Source organism: Stegodyphus dumicola, chromosome 10 (assembly GCF_044657685.1).
Source record: "Stegodyphus dumicola isolate Sdum_Otavi_A_Nest chromosome 10, ASM4465768v1".
NCBI classification, from domain to species: Eukaryota; Metazoa; Arthropoda; class Arachnida; order Araneae; family Eresidae; genus Stegodyphus; species Stegodyphus dumicola.
In genome coordinates, this window is record NC_140777.1 from 18656267 (window position 1) to 18684231 (window position 27965).

General features: G+C 34.7%; 2 protein-coding genes across 2 annotated transcripts in view; one reads left to right on the plus strand and one right to left on the minus strand.

Annotated features, from left to right (window-relative positions):
- LOC118201692 (uncharacterized) overlaps positions 1–7053 on the plus strand; it is a 162247-nt gene extending 155194 nt beyond the window's left edge. The window contains exon 6 of the mRNA XM_085824690.1: positions 6636–7053. Within this exon, the coding sequence (XP_085680816.1) occupies positions 6636–6668 (33 nt within the window). The 3' untranslated portion in view covers positions 6669–7053. The remainder of the gene's footprint in view (positions 1–6635) is intronic.
- The window catches only part of LOC118181685 (uncharacterized), a 293765-nt gene that overhangs the window by 227865 nt on the left and 37935 nt on the right, over positions 1–27965 (minus strand). The window lies entirely within an intron of this gene.

Consider the following 27965-nt stretch of genomic DNA (forward strand, 5'->3'; position numbering starts at 1 on the left):
AGACTCTTTTCCTCCAAAAAAATTATAAAACTGCTTTAAAATTAATTCTGAAGAGAATTTTTCGTGGCGTCTGTACGAACGTATGTACGTATGTGCGTACGTACGTATCTCGCATAACTCAAAAACGAGTAGCCTCAGAACGTTGAAATTTTGTATATAGGACTGCTGTAACATGTAGATGAGCACCTCGTATTTTGGTTGCAATCGGCCGCACCAAACGTATATAAATATATTTATATATATATCCACTCTGTTACCCGGCTCAGTGATCTCAGTTTTACTCGCATATGTTTGTAAATTGTAAATTTTTTGCTTTAAAAATGATTGAATTATGTTGTTTTTATCTTCCGGTTAAGGTTTTTATGCCTTTAATAAATCTGTGTGCAATATTTTTAGAATTATCAACAATTTTAAAGTTGTTTAAGTGCCGTTAAACCTTTTTTTTTTACGACGGCCATTGATTGTTTACATTTGAAACAGCAGACTAGTGGATTTGTTGCCAATCTAGAGAAACTTAGTTTCGCAACAACAAAGATAACGCCTTCATTTATTATTGCCAATTAAATCATGCTTAATCCTTTCTGGAATTTTTTCGAGGAAATAAGTGTTTAAGATTTACTTCGTAATTTTTAGTATAGATATTTTGAATTTTTATGTATTTTTGCCTTCTCGCGAATTGAGAACTGAATTAATTGAATGAGAAATACTCAATCGTCTGTGAAAAACTGTTTCTTTTTTGTTTTGTTTGCTTAATTTCTTTTATACATCATTCTAGCTTATTATAGTATTTGAATAGAACATGTGGCAACGATTAGATTATTCTATTCTTTAAATGATATAAATTTTGTGCATTATGAGTTATAATATGAACGAAATATAATACTCTTAAGTGAATCTAGCGCCAGAGTGTCGCTATTGTAAACAAATACTAGAGTGAATTTTAAAGAATGCATTTATTCTATTGTGGTTTATGCGCTGTCGGCGAAGCAGATTTAATCGAATCCAATAAGTTTAAATGAAATGCAAGAAAAAATGCATATAATTTAATATTCCGGACAAGGAAGTCATGTGGTGTGCACATCAGATTTTTTTAATTATGGCAAAGCACACTAGGGCTATCTGCCTAAGGGGAGGGATACCTTCGTGGAGGACTTTCTAAGGAGAACTGGCTTCGAAACAAATAGGATGTCCGAACAAAATTGTAGAGACAGATAAGAACCTTTTCACACAGCGCAAAAACCAAGTCGGTCGTATTCTTCCATACAGAGAGACGAACGAGTGTTTCATCGTAAAGGTTCCCAATCGAAATGCATTCTAATGACTGAAATTAGGAACAACATTGCAGAAGGAACTACAATTTTCTCAAGACTCGTGGAAAAGTTCCTAAACTGATGAACTGGAAGCAGCGGGATTCCAACACTTTAAAGTGAATCACCGATATAATTTTGTGGATCCTGAAACTGATGATGCACATACACAAAATATAGAACTATTGTGGGATTTGGCAAAATGGGCGGGGGGGGGGAAACAAGAAACGCCGCAGAACTACCCGAAAACACTTGATTTCGTATTTAAGTATTTAAACCAATTTATGTGGCGCGGAGACTAGAAAGAAAGACAATGACTTCTTTATTTGCGCTGTAAAAGCTATCAAGGATTTTTGGTCGCCGAAATAATTTATAATAATATATATGTTAGATTCAAGGATAATTCAATGTAAAATCATAAAAAAAAGGGGTACATTTTCCATTTCGCCGGCGCATATCTCACCAAGCAGACTTTATTGGCAGTACACACATAAAAAATGTTAACAAATGTTAATTCTAAAAATTTTTATTTTGAAGGCATAAATATTTTAATATCGTTTAAAATTTTGTAAAAAGTTAATAAATGAAGACAATAAATTTATAAAAAAGACATTAATTTAAGAATTCACTATGCTTTCATAGTTCAACATCTTGATTCGCCGTTTCATATCACGTGTCCCCAAGTGATCCTCACGTAAACTACGCTACAAAAATCTAATTCTCTCAATAACTATCTACATTAAATTAAGTTAAATCTTAATTTGGAATACAAGTTTAAATGCAAAAAGTATTTCAATTCGTATGAATAGCTTACTCATAAATTATGTAAAACCGCAGTGCTTTACTTCGCTAGTGCATTCTCATTAGAATTGATGAATTTAAGACGTTGCCTTTTCTACAATTTCACCTTCCGGTGCGAGGTGTGATTACCGCGAAAGGCCTTAGGACACAAAATTGAACTATCCGGTAAAAATTCTATGTAATTGTATGCTAGTATTAAACGAAACAATCAATCTGATAAGAAATGGCTGGGACTTGTTTTGAAAATGAAGCGTAAAAGGTTACCAACGAAGATTTTCTGTTTGGCATCAGTTGTACCATTATTGGCGACTTTGTCGCCTGCGCAGGCAAAACGGAAAAGTACAAAAAAAAATTTTTTTTTAAATTTGTTTTGATTTTTTATTACATATTTATTACGTATTATTGCACTTACATTTTTTATTATTGTTTGATAAATTTAATGTGTTTTATTTTGGAAATTGCTTTTCATTAGGATGGCACCAAAGGATTTGTGTATTTTCGCGAGCGTTTACAAGTCGACGGGATAATCTCAAAGTACCAACATGTTCAGTTCATAACCGAAATTTTTCCTTTTCCTTATTAAAAAGCTGCAGAAGTACCTATTTATATGTTTCTTGATATATTTATCTTCAATTACCGTTTTTGCCGGCGTATAGGACGCACTCCCTTTTCCCATTTTTGAACACACATTTTTGAAGGATAAAACTTTATTAATGATCATTATAATGAATTTACAATATTTTAAATATAAAATCATACAAATAAAAAGTAATACTTTCTGCAATTACCCATTCTATCTGGGAAAGAACACCTTTTAATCTTCTTCGTCAAAAGCCAGACACTCCTCTCCAGAGCTAAATGAAGAGTCACTTGAAACCTCTTCTAAATCAGCATCTGAGTCCTCATAGAACGAATTGTCCTCCGTACCATCCAGTGCATTACTAATGCCACACTTCTTAAATGATTTAACATTTATCTCTGCTTTCATACAGTGCAGTAGCGAGTATAACTGGCGCCCGCGGCAAAATACCTTTTTGGCGCCCCTCCCGAAAACAAAACACAGTGATATGGTGAAAATCTTGTTTGTAGACCATTTGGCGCCCCTCTGCGAGCGGCGCCCGGGGCATCATACATCCCTTGCCCCTCCCCCTGGCTACACCACTGTTTTCATAAACCACACAGGCGAATAGCGCGACTCCTATACAAATGAAATATATGTTTAAAATATGATAAGCTAAAACTACTCGATGTCCGAAAAGAAGTAATTTATTTCACTTATTTTTACACAGTTATTAGTAAACTTAAACTGATCAATGTCCGAATGTAATTACTTTATCTCATTTCTTGTTAGTTAAAAAGCTTAATATTATTCAAAAACATTAAGAAAACTATTTTACTTATTTTATGAAATAATTTTATGAATAAAATCTTTAAATGATAGATTTGCTTATGGAAGTTTCATGAACTGATGAATGGATGCTTGTGGATGCTCTACAGCGAGGATCTGCCGAATTTCTGACTCATTAGCAGCGATAGAAACTAAATTGTTGTGCTTTGTGAGCTAAACAGAGAACGTATATAATGCATCCGAAAATTTAATATTATACAGAATTGGATGGATGCAAGTTAAAAATAATTTAGAAGTCGATTCGACGTCCGAATTCATTAGAAATTTGTAGCAACTCTAAGTTCTAAGAATTTCTAATAAATCTGACAATGGTCATAGCTTAGAAGACGATTTAGACAAGAAATCAAAAATTTCGAGAATTCATAAAATTTTAGGACAACAGCTCTTGCTTGCCGCGGAACGAGCATGTAGGGGAATTGTGAAATAATTTTTAGTTAACATATACAGACATTAGGTATTTTTTGGAAGCAGGCAAGATGAAAAATATGCAACGCCTTCGCCGAGAATGTAACCACGGATCTCTGGAATACGCGCCTAGCGTGCAGACCACCACACCACGAAGGCATGTCAAGAAGGCAGGAAAAATACCTTATAAACAGAATAACGATTTGAGTCGTTGTGGCGCATATTTAAGGAGAATCTGAAGTTTCACGAGCATTACAAAGCTGTGATATATCAACATTTGTTGTAAGAAGGTATTGTGGAAAAATCAAAGTACTTAAAAAGTGAGAAACAGTTTTTTTAACCCCATCAAGTTCTAATTAGAGAGAAAACAAAAATACACCACAAAACTTCGCGTTGTCTTCGACGCATTATCATATGCTGAAGGCTGACTGTCATTGAATGGTTGTTTAGAATCAAACATTTCTTTCCATTCGAAACTGTTTCAGTGCTTTAAAAATGATATATAAATACGGACTTGTGTCTTTCGGAAAATCTAGTTGTGGCTCTCGAACTTTCCTGAGTTCCGACACGTGGCTTTTACTGACATGAAGTTTGGTCACCCCTGTTACAGACCCAACTTCATAAGCACCTTTGTGTCTTAATGCTGAGGCACTCTTTGTGAGGTTCGGTGCCAGAGCTTGTGCAACAGATGCAGCCGCACCGGGCGACAGAATTTAAGAGCTAAAAAATTTGTAAAATTTAGGGAGTTACTGGAAGGTAGATTCTAGTTACCGAAGTGACTGCACCGGGCGGCAAAATGCATACTCCGGGACATCTCTTTCTAGCTTGCCGAATAATGGACAACTTTCATAAAGCTGTCGGTACTTTATGCAAATTAGACGCACCAGTCAAATCATCCCATTTGCCCCTCTAAACAAGAGATTACACTAGCGACTCGTTAACAGGTGACAGGTGAGAGCAGGGTCCGGACACCCGAGCGGCTTTCACTGATTATTCGGGTATTATCCATCCTGCAAGTGTCCAGAAAAACAACATTGGCAAACAACGGTTGATGTTAGAAGACAAACGTATTGTGGATTCTTATTTATTATTCTTATTATTATTTATTCTATTAATTATATTAATATATAATATTAATTCAAAATTAAGTAATTAAAAATAAATTAAAAAGCCTATGACTTGCGCTAAAGCTGCAAAGTAATAAACCAATAATTCATAATAAGAAAACTTTCCATATACCATCTCCAAGGAACACAAATGAAGTTTAAAACCATGAATGAAAAAACTTTTAGAATATAACATTAATTATATATATATATATATATATATTATATTAATTGAAAAAGAAAACGTAAACCTAACTGGTAATTAGACGTAAGACCTATTTGGTCTCAAAAACTTTTGCGCATAATGCTGCAAAAAGATTTGAAATAATAGTAGTAGGTAGAAACATTTCAGCGATCTTGCTAAAAAATTACCAGAAGCTGTAGCTCCACGAAATATTTTAACGCAGTATTACATAAATAAAAAGAAATTTGTCTGGAAAAACGGGGGAAAAAACTGTAAACACGCGAAAAAAACAGCCAAAATTAATGTTGGAATACTTGCTAATGCACGAAAAAATTAATCCGACCGTTGTGATGTGTGAAAAGTTAACTCACATGATAATTAGATCGACGGAAAAAAAATATAAGGAAAGTACAAAAAACATAGATTAAAATATGCCAATACATAAAAAGCAAAATTTAAAAATTAAAAATGAAAATGAAGACACAAAATGCAACAATACAATATACAATAATTAAATAGCGGAAAACGGTAAATTAACCCACTCGTACTCTCAATTGGCTTTTCAAGGGAAAAAAAACTGATTGTCGAACTAGGTTAAATACCATTACGCGTTTCGCCGAAACAGACCATTGAAGCTCTCGTTTAATGCGAAAAATTTTTTATAAAAGAACATTAGTATTCCCGAATATATCTTTTTTGGAATAAATCCTTTTTTGGAGCTTCACTGCTCTGTTCCTTTTTCCCGACGCGTCCGCTGAAATACACATTAAGGTGTCAAAAGCTATTGAAACTCCGGGCAATGTAAAATTAAAATCAAAATCAAAGTAGAATAAAAGAATAAAATAAAATAAAATAAATAGCGGTCTGCTATTAGTCAAATATTACAACAACGTACGAGCTGGTCCTTTAGACCTTAAAGAAGATGTAACTTTTATAAAGAGAATGGTGCTGTAAACAAATAAAAAAGTAATTAAATTTGTAAGAAAACAAACGTCGCAGGGTCTTATTAGAACCAAAAACATAGACAATAGAAACGTTGTTAGAAGTTGTTATCAAGTTGTTAGAAGAACAAAACTGTTAAAAAAGTGAAAATGAGTGAAAATGGCTAATTCAGCTAAAATTACTTTTTAGGCCACAAAAAAAAAAAAAAAAAAAAAAAAAAAGTAAATTGGAAAAAGTCATTTGTTAATAAAAGTCGTCATTCTTCAAGCTAGAGGGCGGTCAAGCTACTATGAAAAATGAAAAGGCCCGATTTGTTAATAAAAGTAGAGTTTGGCCTTCTAAGTAAATTAAAACTATTACATTATAGTATTAAAGTATAGTGCCAAAATCTTTGGAGGAAAGTAATATAGTATATTTATTATATTCTTTTTTATTATTTATTATTCTTATTTCTTTATTTGCGATTTTTTTTTTTTTTTCAGAAGACCGGCTGGACCGAAAGTGTGGCCATTTAATGTCTGCTATTGAACTCATGGCCACATATTTCTTTATCAGTCTGGGATCTGTTGCTGCAATAGTCACTTCAGAAGATTACACGAAACTTCCTAATGGTCTGTGCATAACACACCATTCTTGCAATGAGTTTTCACAATCAGAACTCGCTATTCCTTTGCGTCGACAAGACTTTTGCGAAATGAAATGGCGGTGATAAAATGCCACACTTGCCAGGTCAAATGAAAATCGATATTATTAAATTGGAACATTCACCTGTTTTAAGAGTGTAAAATAAATCCGACGTTCTAATTGGGACACCCTATATTACGAGTTTTGTACGGTTTAGTTGGGACACCTGTATTGCGCGTCTAAGAATGATATGTTTCAATATTTATTCTTAATTACAGTTAATTGGCGATCAAAAGTTAATTTATATTAATTTAACATCATTTAGTTTTAAATAAAAACATCATGAGAATAACTGAAAAATACTACCGAAAAGTATGAAACATTATCATAATATCGGTTAAAAGAATACTTATTATAAGTAATGAATACTTATTATACCAGAATACAGTAAAGAATACAGTACCTTCTGAGATTCATTTACATGTGAAATGGAGTTTGCAGCTTCCAACAGGAAGCCCATTAAAAGAACAAGCAACTATTATTACAAAATCTCAACAGTTTTCTCTTTTCAATTTGATTAACATATGATAATACTCTGAAATATAAGTAAGTCTGGCTCTAACTTTGCATATAAATACTGTTGTGGGCCTACGAGTTCGCAGTAGACTGAACACACAGGTCCGATGATAGATTGATAAAATTTACTTTTATCAAAAGAAATATTTCAGAACTCTAAAATTTTCCACAGAAATATTCGTACAAGTGTTAACAGTATCGCAGTATAATCAGTAGTTACATTTCAAACTGCTAAGAACGTTAAACACAACGCAATGCAAAAAGCGTCTAAAGAGAAATATAACTCGGTTATATACGCTAACTCGGCTCATTTCACTCGGAAGTAAAGACTCGCACAACAATTGCTAAGCAACTGAGAGCAGATGCTCTCTCTTCCGTCTTAAATAGTTTTATCGGCCGCCGAGATATTTCTAGCACTTTCTGCTTCTCGAAATTACTGGAAAGTAACATGAGGGTAGAACTATGGTTAGAGCTAACATAGTGATAAATTACATTTACTCACTTTCAATGCATATTATGGCAATACACGGACCGAACCCAAATTTCGCCAAATGGTCGCCGGATTTGGCGACATTTGGGGAAATTTCAGTGTGGTCCCTTTATCACCGTAATATGTATTGAAACTGAATAAATGTAAATGACCGCCAAATTTGGCGACAAAATAAGTCGCAAAACCTATGTGGTGATTTCTCGCCAAATTACCGGGATACCCATTTACTCAATGCCAAATGGATTTGGCCCTGTATTCTACTTTTCTGGCATAGCTTTCTCTTAAAATTTGTCATTGCACAGAAAAATACAACAATTTCACTTATAATTCTACTCAAATTACCTATCTAAGTACAAAATTCGTAAAAATACGTATGAGTTTTAATTAAATCGGACAAAGAACTAAAAGAAAGAAAAGAATAACTGAAAGCTTTCAGATTTTAACGGTTTCCCAAAAGGCCTCTTTTAAAGTTTAATGTAGTTTATCAGTCGATAATATCAATAAAGATGGCCCGGGTGGAACAGCGATGCATTTTATGTGATACTAGATGAATATGCATTTAAACTAAGATAAAAATGTTTTTTTTTTTTTTTTTTTTTTTTTTTTATCTTCTGTCAGTTTAAAAAGGTAAAAAATGTAGAACGTCATTCTATAAAAATATTGAACATTCTCATTTATTTATTTCATAAATTAAACGCCTTTCTATTTCAATCAATCAGAAAAAAATATGTTTAAAAAATATATTCTTAAGATCAGCATCTTTGAATAGCTTAGTTTTCTATTCCATAATAAACAGATTCAATTTAAAAGACAGTTTCATTTATACAACATTATCTTGCATAATCATTTATCTTGCATTTTACTGAATGGCGACAGAGCCGAATGATAAGTTAAACAATGCACTGACGGTGAAAAATTTACAAAAATTATAAAAACTAGCATTTTATGCAGCCTCTTAGTCCCTATAATCATATTTACGAAAATTATATATTAATTACGAAAAATGAAAAATAAAATGTTTGACATCTGTACTACAAAACTGGCACAGATAATTAATTTCAAAATTTGACTTCATTTTCCACTTGCCTCTTGAGGGGTCGGTTAATAAATTGATTTAAAATAACTCGATGTTGAATTTTCTCTCTTATAAGTGCCGTTCAGTTATATTCTTCTGTGATTTACTAGTGTGTAGCATTCTGTAATTTAACATTTATTACAATTAGTAAGCCAAAACAATTTTCACACAATTAATTTTTAAATTTCAGTAGCCATTAATAAATATTCATTATTAATACTTTTCTAAAGTTGTGTCACTTTCAGATCATTAATATAATAATTATATAAAAATTCATTAAATTAGAAATACTTTTCATTTTTTAACGCTACGAGCTGGCTGTGTACTAATATTCAAACCCGCCAGTGTTTTCTTAAAACAATAACTCTATACGATTCTAAAAGATTCTATTCATCAACGCTTTTTCAGAACAACATGCATGGAAATGCTCGTCACATAATCCATTAATACTGAAACCTTTTTCTAAATTGATAATTATTTATTTTTAACAGGTATGAGTAATCTCACTTGATTGATCTGTCGCTGTTGTTGCTCATGCTCAGTAGTCTGACGTAGTTAGCCCAAGCCCTCGAAATTCCCCGTGACATAGAGCGCCTGCCGCTGGCAACATGGAGGTAAGAAAGGAAGGAGTGGCCAACCGGCACTAGAAGTGAAGCACTGCTTCGAAGCTTCGGTCACCAGATGGGGTATTCTTTGTTTACATTCAGAAGCTCGCTTGACAGTGTTCTGATAGTATTTCGACACACGACAGTTCCATACAAATCGAAAAAGGGAAATTTTCGCATGAAAGAAACATTCATAGTGTGATGGATAATCGAAATTTATATAGTTTAGTGACATTTACGCAAAAATCACATCTTGGTTATTTTTCGCTAACTAACAACAGCGATTTTGATGATGAATTTGTTTTATAAAATTCTAAGCTGTTGAACTACAAAAATATAGATTTTAACAAAAATGTTATGCTTAAAGAATGAAAAATACCTTACGTTACATTAGGTACATTTAAAATTGTATACGTCTTTCGATACCCTTGATAGAGTATTCGCTACTTTTATTTTATGTTCCAAACGCCAAAATGTTTTAAATAAAATAAATTTTTTTCACATCCATATATTATTGTAACATGTACCTTTTAAAATTTTTTAGAGGAGAGGCTTTACTGCTGCTCATTTTAAACTCATGGTTTCAATTTTATATATCTGAAAAATAATCACTTTGGGCTTACACGTTTTATTTATTTGGGTTAATTAAAAATAAAATCCTTATTTTATTCCCTTTCAGGAATGTTCAGAGAAAGTCAAATACTATTTAAAGTATTTCGCTAATTTCTAATAATTCTCTAATTTAAAATGAACCAAATAGAGCATTAATTATAAATTGACTTATATTTTTCGATTTAAAAGATGCCTCAGAAGCCAAAAAATCATGTCATATTTAAGAAAATATTTTAGGAAGAAGCTATATAAATAGAAAAGAAATGATGCATAATTTTAATATTAATAATACAATAAACTTTGATCTTAATTTTTGTACCTTAACCGAATAAAATCGAATTACCTTAATTTTTTTTTCTAATGTGATTAACGAAAACTTGTGAAAATATTTCATTCAAATTAAACCATTCTGAGAAAACTGTCCTGCGAAAAGTATAGCATTTAATTCCGTTCAGAATGAAATGTTGTTTAAAAATATGTTGTTTTCATATACTTAGGACTCTGAAGTGCTGTAGAAAAAGAAAACATATACATTTATATGTATATTTACGACGTACTTGCAAAATATTTACATCCGATCGCGTCAAAACCCATTCAACCTAATGGTAAATGACTCAATGTTTTGGTCACTACGTAAGGATCGCCGGTGCTTCAGAGCAGGGTACGGAAGAAACCTGTTTAGGGCTACTCCATCTTACTTCCTACCTCCATGGCTGGCAACAGAACTGAGTACCATTTAGGTGACAGTGCGATTTCGCTCAGCTCCGCCCCCAATTTTGATAGAGAGCACCCCTGGGGGGACGAGTCCAAGGGTCTCCCACTCCTCTCCCCCTCCACCAAACCACACGAAAGGACTTTCGGCTCGTCGCATATTTAGAGTGCCGCCATGCCGCTGTAACAAGAGCTGTGCATCTGGAACTAGTGTCTAGCCAATCAGCGAAAAATTTTTTTCTGTCCTTAAGAAGATTTATTTCAAGAAGAGGAGTATGTCGAATGATATATTCAAACAATGCACAAACCTTCAAAAGAGCAGACAAGGATTTACAAACACTATAGAATACCATCAAGGACACAGAAGTTCAAAATTATTTTGGTAATAAAGGTATTAAGTGGAAATTCAATGTGAAAACAGGCGACTTGGTGGGGCGGTTTCTGGGAAAGGCTTGTAAGATCTATCATGTGATGTTTGAAGAAAATACTCGTAAAGACTTGATTTAAATTTGAAGAGTTGGAAACAGTTTTAATTGAAATTGAGGCAATATTGAATTCACGTCCGCTTACTTATGTTTATAGCGAAATCGGAGAACCAGAACCGCTGACACCAGCTCATTTTCTAGTTGGACGAAGACTGACATGTTTACCATCTGGCAAATTTCTTGAACACGAAGAAAATTTCACAAGGTGATATAAATACCGTCTAAGGTTATTAGAAGGTTTTTTTGGAAAAAATGGAAAAGGGAATACTTACTTGAAATTAGAAACGTAAAGCAAATTCAGAGAGGTAATGCCGGTGCAGATCTCTTGAAGGGATCTGTAGCTCTAGTATATGAAGGAAAACTGCCAAGATTATTATGGAAGAGGGGAGTTGTACAGGAGTGTCATCCAGGACGAGACGGATAAAATAAGGGTTTGCACTATCGGTTTAGCTAATGGAAATCATCTTCATCGTCCTGTGCTGTTATTGTACCCGTTAGAAATGACTTGAACTCTTTGAACTGAACACAGTGAATTTAAATTGCGAACACTGCGTCTACGAACATTTAAACTTGTAGAACATTAAAAACATTTGGTGTTTAAGATAACTTCAGAAACCAATTCTTTGATGAAGCAACAAGGGTTCATCGAGGGGGAGGATGTTACAGTTTATGTTACTGGCCACAAGAGGGCATGACCTTTTTACTTTTATGCTCGTTATATTTTTTTACCGCATTGCGGATTTTGATAAAAATGTAGAGGCAACAAAAAGATGATGAACGTTCTAATGTAAACATTTTTGTTGAAAATAGTTGTAAAATAAAGTTCAGTGTGAAAAACAAAATGGCAAAGAATTCCAAGCGTCTTGTAAAATCATTAAGAAAGGTAAGCAAAAGATTATTTATCAAATGTTAAATGTTAAAAATAAGATCAAGAAAAAGTACGGTAATTGTAAAGGGGGTTTACCTTTTTGTTAGAAAGAAGTGCGATGGGAGAAATCTTTTACGCTCCCTATTGTTTCCCCCAAATTATGCTCCTAGCTTCCTGTTGCATTTTTTGGGTGCAACTTCGCTGATGATCAGTTTCTTTTATTGTCACGTTCTGTGGTTTGCTTTTAAGGTGTTCCGTATCCTGTTTGGGGGAGCCACAAATGCGCTGTCGCATTTAATAAGAGGGCAATGACTCCCCAAGTCTTTGTTTTTGCATGTATTAGGGAGTTCCCCAGATTTTTAAAAATTTTACCGGCGATTCCCTTACCATCCACACACCCCTGAAGTTCAACTTGCTGCACGGTTACGAATGTCGACGCAAAAATGCTGGCGTCGCTGTCGCATGCTCAGTGAGGATACTCAATACTATGCGCGAGAAACACGAGCAAGCACGCGCATGCTCTGAAAACCGCTGAACACCGTGTTTTGTTTCAACTTTTTTTTAATAATTTTACACATTTTTTTTTAATTCGTTGGCTATGCTGCTTTTTTTTTTACTTCGAAACTCTAATTGTAATTTAAAAAAAACTATTTTAATAGTATTTGGTGTTTAAGTTTTTTCTGTATTTTACAACGTTTAATGAAGGTGTTTTGAGTTTTAGCCTTGCCGCGAAGTGAGAACTGAATTAATTGAATCTGAAATATATGTCTTATGAAATTCGAGGAAATAAGCTTAAATGAAGTGCAGCAAAAAATGCGTATAATATAAAGTGCGTATAATGTAGGTACATAAAGTCGTGTGGTGTGCATATCAGCCTTTTTTATTTTATTGATAAGAATTTATATAAAAAAAATTAAATAAATTAAAAAAAACTTAAAAACCTGGTCCACCAAATATTTTTAGACTGTGCATTCCGCCCTCATACTATTTGAGTTCGAAACCACTGTCTTAGAGTACATTTTTAAGGAAAACTGGCCAGTATCTTATTGCATCCAAGGAAGACAATGAAAAGGGATCTTTCCGTCTGCTTGGGTTCAAACCAAGTTTTCAACGCGGTCTTAAAAACCCGTCCACTGGTGACTGGTTACGGAGAGCGGGGACACCCTTTAAAACACATCACATTGTAAGAATTATGCTAATTTCATGAACAGTTAAATTTTAAGTTAAAGTTCCTTTCCTGTCAAATTCTTAACTTCAACTTACTACTTCCGGCCAGAACGTAGTTTTAAGAATCACGTCTGAATACATAATGAGGAAGAGCGGTATTTAACCGCGAAGTTCTTTGGTCTTAGTGAGAGAGAATCAGAGTTTCTGATTCACGCGCGTCTGCCTTTTGGCCACACTCTCTCTCAAAGCTGTTATTACGCTCGGCCGTACTCAGGCTCTTGTTAAGCTTCGTAGTCAAATAGAGTTAAGGGGCCAACTAGTCCAGAATCTTGATAGCTTCGGCTATATTTCTTTAGTTAATCTTAGTTTTAGTTTAATTTTTAGTCTCTTGAGTTCATGCCCAAGTGTCGGCTTTGATTGTACACTCCAAGACGGAGTTTTGTTAAACCTTATTGGAATAATAAAGGGTTAGTTCCCCTTCCATCTTCTTGTTTCTTGTGACACGAACTTAAGATTCGCCACTTTCTACAGTAACTGAGATTTACATTAGTGAGAATCTTACAACATAATTTTTTGTATCGTTTTATTTTTGTATTTTATAATACTTGTATTGTATATTCAGTTTACCTATGTTCGTAAAGTCATTCAACCCCACTCTAACCTTGTTATACCACTCATGTTCCTTTTCTTGTATGCTTTCTCTTCTTGACTGCTATTATTATGACAGACTAGAACTGACATATCTTTGTAAACCTGCTTATCTGTTGATTCGCACAATACTCAACGCCTCACAGTGCCTTCTGCCTGATTTGGACTTGCTGCAGCATTTGTCGTTTTGAGCTGAGTGTCTTTCGTGTTCGCACACGTTGCTTGATGAACTATGACGTTGGACCTCGACATGATATTATTCCTTTTTTCCATATTTTCTATGGACTTGACCAAACTATAAGAGAATTATGAACGGACATATGTTCGAAAATCTTTAAATGTCATGTTACACTGGGATAGTTATGTTACACCGGTACCCAAGAGAACGTCCGCATCGCGGCTGAACCGAGGGCGGGGACACCTGATGCCTAATATAAGTAAGCAGGTGTATGCCCGATCGTGACCTCACCGCCCGACGCCGTCTCCAATCCAGAGCAACAGGTCCCGGGGACAACAAGAGAACCGCTCCGGGAGTTTACATATTTTAAGCACAAGATCTTGCATAGATACTGGTTTTACAATGGTAATAGTAATAATGATTTTAACTTTCGAAGTACACAGTGGCATCCCCGGTATTCATTGGTCCACTGGCCGCGCACAATGAAGGGAGGGTATAGGAGTTCCAAAACCTCCGAAGCACGAGAGCCCAGCAGCAACTGAGTGAAAAGTCATTGAACACTGCTAGTTCGATCTGGGTTCCATTCTGGACAAATGGGCTAGTTGCATGTGTGCCCTCCAAGTGGTATTTTGGTTAGCGATGTAAATGACACTACGGGTGACCCCTGACTTTATCTTTTTCAAGAAAAATCTATCAGTGATATGTCACCCTGGTAGATGATATCCACTATAACCTACCAAGCCCTGTCTCGAGTAGGACCAGTGGGCAAGAAGGCATTTATTAAGTGCAACGGAACTATACCTGTAACGTGGTTACGAGCCTTAGAAAGTCCTTCATGTATGCTATTTGCCTAAGAACACAAGCACCTTCTTAGAGGATATTCTAAGGGAAACTAGTTGATATTGAGGTTGGTATAATAAGGGAAAACACGGAAACTAACCATATAGCCAAACCGTTCGACTGGGTTCGGAACCAGTTTTTCAACGCGTTCTTAACCATTCGGCCAATGCAGCAAGGGATGTGATGATCAACAAGAAAGAATACGCAAGTTATCATATCATCAGCGCATGCATCGCCACTTGAAGAAATAGAAGAAACAATACAACTAACAGAAAAGCTTGACTTTTCTTCTCCCACCAAGGCGTGCCAATGGTCATATGGTGAAATCATTAAATACTGATAGTTCGCCCCGGGTTCAAATTCTGCTAAATAGAAGTTTTAGTCATTTTTCCCATGTGTAAAATGGATATCAGTCAGTTTCCCGTAGAAACTCCACGAAGATATCCCTCCCCTTAAGGCACATAGCTCTCGTGTGCTTTGTCATAACCCAAGCAGTCCAATAGCTGGACCACGTGATAGCTGAATATTTTAATTTTCGCAATACCACCTGCTTAACAATATGACACAACAACACAATTGGTTAACAATATAATAAGGTTAGGTATTATTATAATGGTCAACAATTATGGTTAGCTATATAATAAGGTTAGAAACTTAATTCTCATACCTCCATTTGGTAAATACATAACACTCAGGTTAGGTTACTTGAATACGGTTAATCACACGAAGACTATCTGCTTAAGGGAACTCTTACATCTTAAAACCCATAAGATCTTCGAATATGTGACTGTTGCAAGAATTGGGATAACTTATTTATCTTAAAAGCAATTACTTCCAACTTTTTACAGCTGACTACATAATACAGCTGCTTTCTGAAATAGTAATCATAAAGCTTGTGTTGCCACAAATATTTTTATAATTTAATATGCTTTTTGACAAAAGTTTTACTCATGCTTCTACCTTGCGCGCACAGTTTAAAACATTCTGTTGCATAATTTTATTGCATATTTAATATGTAGCTTTTATAACATTTGCAAACTATTGTGAACCATTATTTTATTTGAAGTTGAGTTTATAAAATGTACTTTATTAAAAAAGTCTGTAATGTTTTTGTGCATAACATTTTTTAATATTAAAATTTGCATCAAATTTTTGGTTCTGGTAAAAGATAGTGCCCATATAAAGAATTCCATCGACTTTCAAGTGCGTACCATTTGCCATTTTTAAAATATTATGCGCACAACGTGGAAAGATGACGAAATATTTTGTCACAAAGTGGATTAAATTACAAAAATATTTGTGGCAACACAAACTTGCTGGTTACTAGTTCCCAGAGCAGCTATATTATGTACTCAGCTGTAAAAAGTTGGAAGTAATTGCTTTTAAAATACACTCATGTCCATAAATTAAGGATAATGCAAAATCAGGCAAAGGAAGAGTTAGAAGCAAAACAAATTTGTCATATTTGTAAAGCTTATTTATTAAACAAAAGGTAAAGAGCAAAAAAAATGCTATATGTTTGATATTATTAAAAAATTTAGCGATTTTTTCTCCCTGCAGCAAATTACAAAAAAAAAAAAAAAAACTTATTTACAGAAAACCAATATTACATGGTTGGTATGATTGTTAATACATTGTATGTCTCCCAGACGATGCAATACAGTCCGTACAACGCCTAGGCATGCTGAGTATCAAATTATCGATCTGATCTTGCGGGATATTACACCACTCAAAAAGCAATGCTCTCCGAAGTTCCGGTAGACATGTAGGAGGAGGTTGACGGGCTGCAACTCGTCGGCCAAACATGTCCCACACGTGCTCTACTGGATTCAAGTCCGGTGAGAATGCTGGCCAGTCCATACGGGTGATATCCTCCGATTGAAAGCATTCGCTTACGATGTTTGCACGGTGAGGACGGGCGTTGTCATCCATAAACACAAATTGTGCGCCCATGGCGCCCCGACACAAACGTACATGTTGTTCCAGAATGACGTCCCGATAGATTTGGCTTGTCATGGTTCCAATTTGAACACGCAGGTCAGTTCTGGAACCCAGAATATTTCCACCCCAAACGAGCACGCCTGCACCACCGTAACAGTATCGTTCAATGATGTTTTCTTGGTGGTAACGGGTACCTGGAGCTTTCCATATGAAAGTCCGGCGAGAATCAGACTGCAAGCTAAACCTGGATTCGTCGGAAAACATCACACAAGCCCACTGTTGCGCTCTCCACAATGCATGCTCTCTACTCCAGGCTAACCGCAGGCGATAGTGAGTTGCAGTAAGTGGAACGCATCTGACAGGTCTACGAGCATATAGACCAATCTGCCCTAAGCGTCTGTGCACAGTCTGCCTTGAAACTGTCGTACCAGTGGCTGAAGAGAGCTGACGAGACAGGTCTGAGGCTGTGCTCCGCCTGTTTCTTTTGGCAGTAACTGCCAAATACCGGTCCTTATTCGGCGTTGTATTTCTGGGGCGACCTGTGCTGTAACGTCTACTCACATTACCATCACCTTGGAATCGTTGCCAAAGCCTGGAGATGACACTCTGGGCAATTCCAAGTTCGTCTGATACTTCCAGTTGGGTACGCCCACATTCCAGACGGCCGATAATTCTACCACGTAAAAAATCATCCAAATGCGTCCTTTGTGTCATAACTATTCGGTTATTGCACTGAAATGCTTATAAAGCGCCTGCGAACAATTTTACTTCTTTGTCTGTATTCCTTATATATCACTCTCTTACACTCTCATCATTGTGACGTACCATCGGTGTCATCTGGTTACTTCCTGAAATTTGCATATGATTCTTGAAGATGTGTGTAGTGATTTTACAGGTGATATATTTATTTTAGAGTTCGATTTCCGCGTGACTCCGAATTATTCTTAATTTATGGACATGAGTCCATTTGAGTACTTTCTATTGTCCATAGACTGAATGCATTGTTTACACGTAGATTTAACAGAATATATTAACCGTATACAGTCTTAGAATGTATAGTCCTTAGAAAAGCAGTCACCACTTAATTTATGAATTTAACTACTTATTTTACTTTATAGAATTAGTCAATAGTTCATCACTAGTCAATAAATCCTCAATAGTTCTTCCTTAGTATTTATCATAGCCAGTAGTCATAGCTTCATCCACAGCCAACAGTCAATGCTCAGTCGATCAACTGATAATAGTCAATCTAAGATACTGTGAAATTGCCTATTTATATGTTTTTAGTTATGTTTATATTAAATGACTTAAATTCCATTGCTGCTTTGAAAATTTGAGCATTCTCGTCGTTTAATATTGTCATTCGATTAATGTTATGTAAATAGTGGTGGACAAATGTAATCATATGAAGTGACATTTGTTGTATTGTAATATAGTCTCACATTTGGAAAATTTTATTTTTCCTTCACTGGGGTGATGGATGACTTACAAAGTAAATGGGATGAGAGAATTTCGTGTTTTTCCAAAGACGAAATGGAATATACTCCTTTTTTTACCTTTTATCCATTGTAGCAATTTTTTTTACCTTTTATTCACTGCAACAAAATGCCTATTTTCATCACCGAGCTTATGAAGGTCATGCGCTATTTAGCGGCAAACTACGCAGAAAGGAGCTCAATCGAAAATCGATTTAATTTTTTCCTCTTCACTGACAATAGCGAAAAATGAATTTAGCTTCAAAGTTGAAAACGCGTAGAAAACAATTTCCTAAGTTATGTGTTATCTTTGTGGACGACTAATTAGCATTTTTTTCAACTTTCATTTGGATTTTTTCAACTTTCATTTGGATTTTGTCCAAACTTTGATTTAGGATATAGGTTTTTCAACCACCTAACTAATTTTAACAGCCAACTATACTTCCCTCGTGTTCCCCTCCCACAGCGTTTTAGCAACACGCTCTGAAATTTTTAAATATATACTCTTAATTTCTGTCTTCCTCAATGCAAACGAGTTCCCTTAAATGGATTCGTCAACTTAATGATTGTTTCCTTTTCTCTAACAAAGACAGAAACCACGCAAACTACCTGCGGAGGTCACGCCGAACCTTTCCTTTCTAACTGTACAATTTTATGCGATTCAGATTCAAGAAACGACCCATCATAGCAAAGGAAACACGAACTGAAATTCAGTCTATTATTCCGTTCAGCAGCACTATTCACCTTTTCTATTTATGTACGGATCATCTGAGGCTTAAGGACTAGCAGAAACAACAATAAGAACAGGCGTGATTCTAGTTACGGAAGTAAGAATGAGGATATGTTATTAGATACTGTAATGCTAATACTACTGTGCCTTCTTATTATGAATGTAGATTTCTTTTAACGAAATAATATTATGATAGTGCACAGTAGTTTATCCATGACTACTTTTCAATTGTTATGTTCTCACTATCGCCGCGTCCTTCGGAATTTAAATGATTCGCATAATTTTCCCCTCTTCTTTTTTTAGACGATAAAATAAGTTAATAAAGTGCGGAAATAAGTTAGAAATTAGTAATTTAAAATTCTGTTCTTGTTATTCGTCTGGTAAGCATACTAACATCAGGAACGTAGCTACGACAGAAGCTAGAAGTTTGTTTGACGAATTTCAGCTGCTCTTTAGCAAGAAGTACAGTATTTATAAAAATGCGCGAGAACGTATATGTGTATGCGTATTATGCTTTATTATGCTAATACAGTACAAAGTCCGTAATCCGGAATGATCTATAATCCGGACCTCAAAGCCAGAAACTTACGCACACGCGTAATGCATTTACGCATGCACGTTTGATTCGCGCGCCCGCTACTCATGCGCGTAAAGCCAGTAAAGCGTTTACCCATGCGCGCTTCCGATAGTGAAGAAAGTAACAGAGAACGTTATTGAAAACGAAAAAATTTCGATTGACAATTTAGTCGGTATTCTCGACACAGCAATTACAGGATTTGAACAGTGGAACTTTGTAACTGAACAAGAAATTATGTCTGTTTATAGAATTAATGAGAAAGTATTAACACAAAAAACGAAGCAACTTAAACAACTTACATTGAAAGAAATGTTTAATAAAGTAAACAACTAAATATTAAGCTTTTCTGTAAATTTTGATACCCTTTACATCATAATTGCTCTTTATTTCATAAATTACGGTTTCATATTTTTAATTTTATAATTTCTGCATGCCATCTTACCAGATTCAAATTGTGATCTATAATCCGGAAAAACCCCTAATCCGGAATCGCCGAAGTCCCGACGAATCCGGATTACGGACTTTGTACTGTATAAGAAAGCATGATATGCGACGCATAAATGAAAATAGCTATGTATGTAAATAATTATAAACTTTGATATTTCTTGTTGACATTTTATGGCATTTTAATTCCGATCCAGTTTGTAGGCTTTGAGAGATATTGCTAGAAATTACGTTTATCATGGATTATAGATACTCATCGGTTAACCGAGTTCTTTACTTATTAGTTTTCATTTGCGAAAATATGCTTGTTCAGATATAAGCTGTGCAGATTCTGCTCCGTAGTAGAGGGCGTTGCGAAGGTCACAATTCCTTTTTCCATTTTGATTCCTAATTGGCAACAGCAGGGAAGCATTCTATTAGACATCTGTTTGTGATGCCTCGGAAGAAAATGTTCGACTTTTGACAATAATAATAATAATTTAGCTGATTAACCCGAATGAGCTGTTACTCTCGAAAAGGGATTCTCTGTCGTCCAATATAAACAGTCAATAAATTTTCAAATTGTTGCCGCCAATTATTATCGGCCTGTATTATTTTTAACGAAATTAAAATAATGAAGAATCTGAATGTATTTTACGCATGTACTCCCACTGTGAAATAAACGACGGTACCTAGAGCCATCAAATTTTCAATAAGGTAATCCTCCACTCGAACATGTGCGCCGGGAAGTCCGAATTTTGTGTTCGTGTTTTCTAAAACTTGAATGAATTTTTAACATAAAGATTTAGCGCGAGAGACAGTCAGTCAGAAATTCTAAAATAGGCTGTCTCTAAGTACTTTGTGAATTCGCTGATGAATCGAATTTTATATGGCTAAAGTGCGAAGAACACCATACTAATAAATACAGTTAACACATAAAATGTAAATAATGAAAACACAGACTCACAAGAAGTTTGCAAGGCATTTTACTAAGAAATTGAACCCTGATATGACGAACTGAGAAAAGACAGAAAATATAGAAAAATCTTTATGCCAACACCTCATCCAGAATTCTAAACACATGCTGTTTTTAAAACTTTGGTAATTTTTCTGTTGAAATGTATATTGCCTAAGTTCATAGGTGTTGGTGTATTTAATTATGGCAAAGCACACTAGGGCTATTTGCGTAAAGGGAGGGATGCCTTCGTGGAGGACTTTCTAAGGGAAACTGGCTCGTATACACGTTACACTTGGGGAAAACCACGAAAACGCCCATGCAGCCAGCCCGATCGCGGGATTCGAACCTCGGACCGAACTACCAGTGTTCAGCGACTTTACCGCTCTAAGTACAAAGGAAATGATGTTTTCAAGGATTAGAAAGCTGAATATTGCAAAGTAAATATTCACAAACAAAGCGATTATTCTTAGCGCAAAAACTCGTAATTGGATGTTCCTGCTATTTTTTGAAAAGTAGGAATCAAAGTTATCAAATTTGCATCTCAAAAATCTTTGAAAAACTTTTATATCACCCTGTAAATTAATTGCGTTGTGCAAGTTTTTTTAATGGTAATGAAAATAATATAAAATCGGACTTTAAATAACTAAATTCTTGGCAACAAATGCGCGATTGAAATGTATTCCCAGGCCGCATAAAATTACTTCGGGGGCTTCATGCGGCCCGCTGGCTGCAAGTTTCAGACAACTGGACTACAGAATAATAGGTTTTTTTTTATTATTATTATTTTTAGCCCTAAGGAGCATTAGCCCAGAAGGGCTATTAGCTTCAAAACGGGATTTTGCGTTGAATCACTGTAAAAGTCTGAATCACTTTTCAAATTGTTGCCACCAAATATTATCCCCCGTATTAAATATGCAGAAAACGTAGCGGCACCCAATTTTGAATAACGTAATCCTCCACCCGAATATGTCCATATTTGGACTACCTGGAAGGCCGAATTTAGAATTTGTTTTATTATGTATATAAATATTTTGTAAAACTTTAACGAATTTTTGATTAACAAACTCAACGATTTCAAAGGCAGCATAAGCAACACTGTACGAGAAAAAACATTTTTATCTCCAGCGCGCGAGATTGTCTGTCAAAAATTCTAAAGTATGCAGTTTTTAAATATTTTTAGGTCAAAGGAACATTTACCCAAATGCTCTCGAAACTTGTATGTAAATGAAAAAAAAAACCTCTTTGGCCGTAATATAAAATGTGAAAGCTTGTACATTTTTTACTTCCTTGTACGAAGTAAAAAGGAAGTATTGTAACCGCGAAAAGTTTCAGGCAGCATATTTCAACGAAAATATCCATTTTGACCGCTATCAAATGCAATTTAACGATGTTTTTGCGTGATATCTATACGTAAGGACTGAATAAAAGACTCTTTTCCTCCAAAAAAACTAAAAATCTGCTTTAAAATGAATTCTGAAGAGAATTTTTCGTGGCGTCTGTACGAACGTATGTACGTACGTGCGTGCGTACGTACGTACCTCGCATAACTCAAAAACGAGTAGCCTCAGAACGTTGAAATTTTGTATATAAGACTACTATAACGTGTAGATGTGCACCTCGTATTTTGGTTTCAATCGGCCGCGCCAAACGTATATAAATATATTTATAAATATATCCACTCTGATACCCGGCTCAGTGATCTCAGTTTCTTGACTCTTATATGTTCGTAAATTGTACATTTTTTGCTTTAAAAATGATTGAATTATGTTGTTTTCCTCTTCCGGTTAAAGTTTTTATGCCTTTCGTAATTCTGGAAGCAATATTTGTACAATTATGAACAATTTAAAAGCTGTTTAAGTGCGATTAAGTTTCAAATAACATGGCGGACATATTTGTTGCGAATTAAATCATGCTTAATCCTTTCTGAAATTTTTTCGAGGAAATAAGTATTTAAGATTTACTTCGTAATTTTTTATACAGATATTTTGAGTTTTTATGTATTTTCGCCTTGTCGCGAAGTGAAAACGGAATTAATTGAATGAGAAATACTCAATCGTCTGTGAAAAACTGTTTCTCTTTCGTTTTGTTTGCTTAATTTCTTTTTTAAATCGTTCTAGCTTTGTTATAGTATTTGAATAGAACATATGGCAACGATTAGATAGTTCTTTAATTGATATAAATTTTGTGCATTCTGAGTTATAATATGAACGAAATATAATACAGTTAAGTAAACCTAGCGCCAGAGTGTCGCTATGGTAACAAAGTGAATTTTAAAGAATGCATTTATTCTATTGTGGTTTATGCGCTGTCGGTGAAGTAGGTTTAATTCAATCTAATAAGTTAAATGAAATGCAAGAAAAAATGCGTATAATTTAATATTCCGTACAAGGAAGTCATGTGGTGTACACATCAGATTTTTTTAAAATAAATTTAATTTTTTTTTAAATTTTACTCTTATTTTAATCAATTAATTTATTTGTATTTATATGTGTAAAGGCATTTAGGCTATCATTCTCTGAGTCTCACAAACATTGTGGTTGATGATGTAATCAAACTTTTATTTTTCCAAAATATAAATTTACTTTTATTGCAAACAAAGCGAATCCTTTCTTATCACGTAAATTTTCCTATTACAACTTTGCTATCCGAGAAAAATATTTTTTTTCTTTTCTTTTCTTTTCTTTTTTTTTTTTTTTTTTTTTTTTAATTGCAAATTTTATGATCTCATCCTGCTAACTGGCATTTACCAGAATAATGAACACCAGTGTCACTCTTAATTTTCCAAAGTTCACAGCTGTTGCTTTTCTGTTAGTGTTTATGGGTGTTCACGCGAATGAAAGTCTAAAACTACGAGTGCCCCAGAAGCTGACACAAATTTAAGCTAGTAATTAGTATTAATAAATGCTGAACATGTGCAAAGTAAACGGTCATTTCCCCGTGCGGTAGCCAGAGGGTTTTACAATGTTGAGTAATACTATTAAAATGGTTATCTTGCGTTTAGATTAAAGTATTATACTGATTTGGCTAAAAATCGTTTTTAGCGCCCTTTTAAGTGTATGATGATAAATCTAAACACTAAGCAATAATACGTTAAAATAGTTTTTGGAATTTTTGAAAATATGTGTATTTGCCCCATAACGCTTTTAAACATCATTTTCTCGTCTGTACAAAAGAAATGTAAAATTTAATATTTCTTGGATAATGTTCTTAATCAGTTTTAATATTTTTCTATTTGGTTTATCTCTAAGGTAGGGCATGTAAGAAAAGTATTTCGTTAAGTATTAAATTATCTTCTCAAAATATGTTTGAAAGCTTGTTGTGCCCCAGTATCTACAAACTCAGTTTATTGTAACAGATTAGGCTTAGTATTTTAAAACATCCTGCGGCGAATACAAATTGTCACCCGACACATAGTTTGATTTGGTTTATTTCATTATGGCAAAGCACGCAAGTGATATCTTCGTGGATGACTTTCTAAGGAAAACTGGTTAGTATTCACGTTAGCCAAAGGGAAAACTACTAAAACGCCCATGCAGCTAACCTGCGTTTAGAACCCAGGCCGGAACCACCAGTGTTCAGCGGCTTTACCGTTCGGACATTGGCCGGCCGTATGTAAGCATTCAGTACCGCGCATAGTGAAACATCCATCCCGTGATTCAATACGGCTTCCGGTGACATCATTTCCTCTATGCTTAGGAACGCCTTGACTTTGCTTAGCCTCAAACAAACACCTCCATACTGTTTATTTACATTTCGATAGCACTACCGAAAAGATCGTTATCGTTAAGAACGTGCGTTGAATTTTTTTTTTTTTTGCGGATTACTCTTACTGTGGCACTGTAGTATTAAGAATTTAATGTAAAAAATGCAGTGCTTTTTCTTTTTTTTCAACCCCATAGAGGAGAATCAGTATTTCTTCTGCGCTAACTGCGTAAATGTGTATGAATATTATGTGCAGAGGTTTTTAATAAATGTATTCTTAATTTAAAAGCCTTCGTATTAAAGGTTTTGTGATTATTGATTCATTGTTTTTCATGTTCATTAAATATAGATTCTTTGCAAACGAAATCTCCGAAAACAAGAAACAAGTCAATTTCCGCAAACAGCAAACCACGTAAACGCCCATGCAGCCAGCATCCGGATTCGAACCTCGGACCGAACTACCAGTGTTCAGCTACGTTACTTTATGCTGGATCATAGAAAATACTTCTCTTATTTTGCGGATAATGTAATTGAAATATGATAAAATAAATTTTTAAATTGAAGTAAAGCGGATTAAAAACAGATTTTTTTCGCAACGTCTGTACGTACATACGTACGTATGTATCTCGCATATCTCAAAAACGAATAGTCATAGTTGAAATTCTGAATATGGGACTGCAACAGCATGTAGCTCGGCACATCTCTTTATCAAATCCACAGCCCCGTAGTCAAGTTGTTTTTCCCGCCTTTTCTTCACGTACAGTTATAGAATGTTCTGGAAATATTTAAAGCGAACTGGATTGGCTGACGAGGCTGTCGTCATTTCTTGGAAGCTCCGCCTTTCTAAAGGCTATAAAAGGACTCGCAAAAGAATATCGGCTCTTTTTCTTAAATGTCAGGATGCAGTAAACTTCATACAAAATATTATTAGTAATTCGTTTTATTTATTCCGGATATCTGATTTTGTAACTGCTATTTCTCCTGAATAATAATAAATTGATCCTGTTTTTTTAAACTTATCGTCTGATAATTTAAGCTACGACTAAAGCTGGTACATCATATATATAGGCATTTTTCGCTTTAAAAGTGATTGAATTATGTTCTTCTTATGTTCTGGTTAAAGTTTTTATGCGTTTACTTTAATCTGCATGCAGTACTTATAGAATTATCAACACTTTTGAAGAGTTTAAATGTGGCGCTAAGCCTAACGACGCCGTCATTTGTTTACATTTGAAAATCTTGGTAGAATAGTGAATTGACAAGTTGGTACGCAGTGCCTTTTTCACGACTGTGATCCAAGTTAACTTTCAGTCATGTGCAACAAAAATTTTGTCTTCCTGCTCGCTGGCTAACTTTCTTGTTTTGGCCTAGAAACTCTAATTTTAATTGTGAAAAATGTTTTTTGAATTATTTTTAGCTGTATTTAGTGTTTTAGCTTTTTTCTGCATTTTACAATTTTTAATGAAGTTATTTTGAGATTTTATACATTTTTCATTGCCTGGACGTACGAATTGAATTGATTGAAATAGAAATATAATCATTAATGAAATTCGAGGAGTAAATTTAAATAAAGTTCAGTAAAAGAATGTGCGTAATTTAATAGGCCGTACAAGGAAGTCATGTGGTGTCCGCATCAGATATTTAATTTTATCATCTCCTTGAAAAAAGTTACGCCCTCCGAAACTCACATTTTATCGCTTCTACTGATCTTGAGTTAAGACCGTTTTTACCTATTTCTTTCCGAAAACATGTTGGTATATTTTATTATACAGAGCTTTCTAAAGTTGGCCGGCAACCATTTAAATGGATTAAGCGGGGAACGGTTTCCTGTAATTTATTCGTATTTACGGATATGAGGTTCTTTTCATAGTATACGGGCGGAATTTTAATTCGTAATATGGTTAAAAAAAGTTTCGGTCATCAATCACTGACATGCTTTTGTCGTACTCGGGGGAATGCGGTAATGAAAGAAAACGGATTGTATGATCTCATTTAAGCTGCTGAAGTGAGACCTGCAATATATCATTGTTAATAGTATTACGATTTTGTTAAAAATATAGAAATGAAAAGTAAGAAAAACTTCGCGTTTAACATTCCTTTCCTGTCCTTTTTTAAAAGCCCAAGGCGTATTTGCACAGAAGGTATATTCATTTCGTTTTGGCATTTTGCGTTGATTCACTAGAGGCGTTGTTTCACTTTTCAGATTGTTGCCACCCAATATGATCGCCCTGTATTATATTTAAAGAAATTAATTAATGAAGAATCTGCATGGTATAATGTATTCTTGCACTGTGATAAAACAACGGTACCTAGAGCCATCCAATTTTGAGTAACGTATGCCTTCACCCGAATTTGGGCATGCGGAAGCCCGAATTTGGAATTTCTTTTATTATCAGTTTTATATTTTGTAATGCATTTGTGAGTTTTTGATTAAGAAACTCAACGATATAAGAGCGAACAATGGCAACACTGTACGGAAAAAAAAAAAAAAATTATCTCCAGCGCGCGAGACTGTGTATCAGAAATTCTAAAGATATGCTCTTTTAAATATTTTGCGAGATTGCTGTTGGTTGGTTGGTTTGGTTTATTTAATTACGGCAAAGCACACTAGGGCTATCTGCTTAAGGGAGGGATGCCTTCGTGGAAGACTTTCTAAGGGAAACTGATATACACGTTACGCATGGGGCAAACGACGAAAACGCCCATGCAGCCAGCCCGTTCGCGGGATTCGAACATCGGACCGAACTACCAGTGTTCAGCGACTTTGCCGCTCGGCCGCTGGTGGGCCAGATTGCTGTTGAATTGAATATTATGTTTTAAAAATGAAGAACATAATATTTAATAGATAAAGGTAACACACAAAACGTTAAATAAAACGCCACTTTGGGCGTAATATAAAATCTGAAAGCTTTCAGGAGCTTTTTTTTTTTATTATTATTAATATTTATTTATTCACTTTTGGCGGTTTAGAAAATTTATCGCAATTGCAACAGAGTAGACGCGTAATGTGATCGTAATTAAAGTTTTCATTCGGATATTATTATCGAACTGCCGACGCCCCCGTCCTCTCCGTTTTTATACGGGAAACACTGGAAAATATATCGCTTATTGTGATCAAGAAATCGGT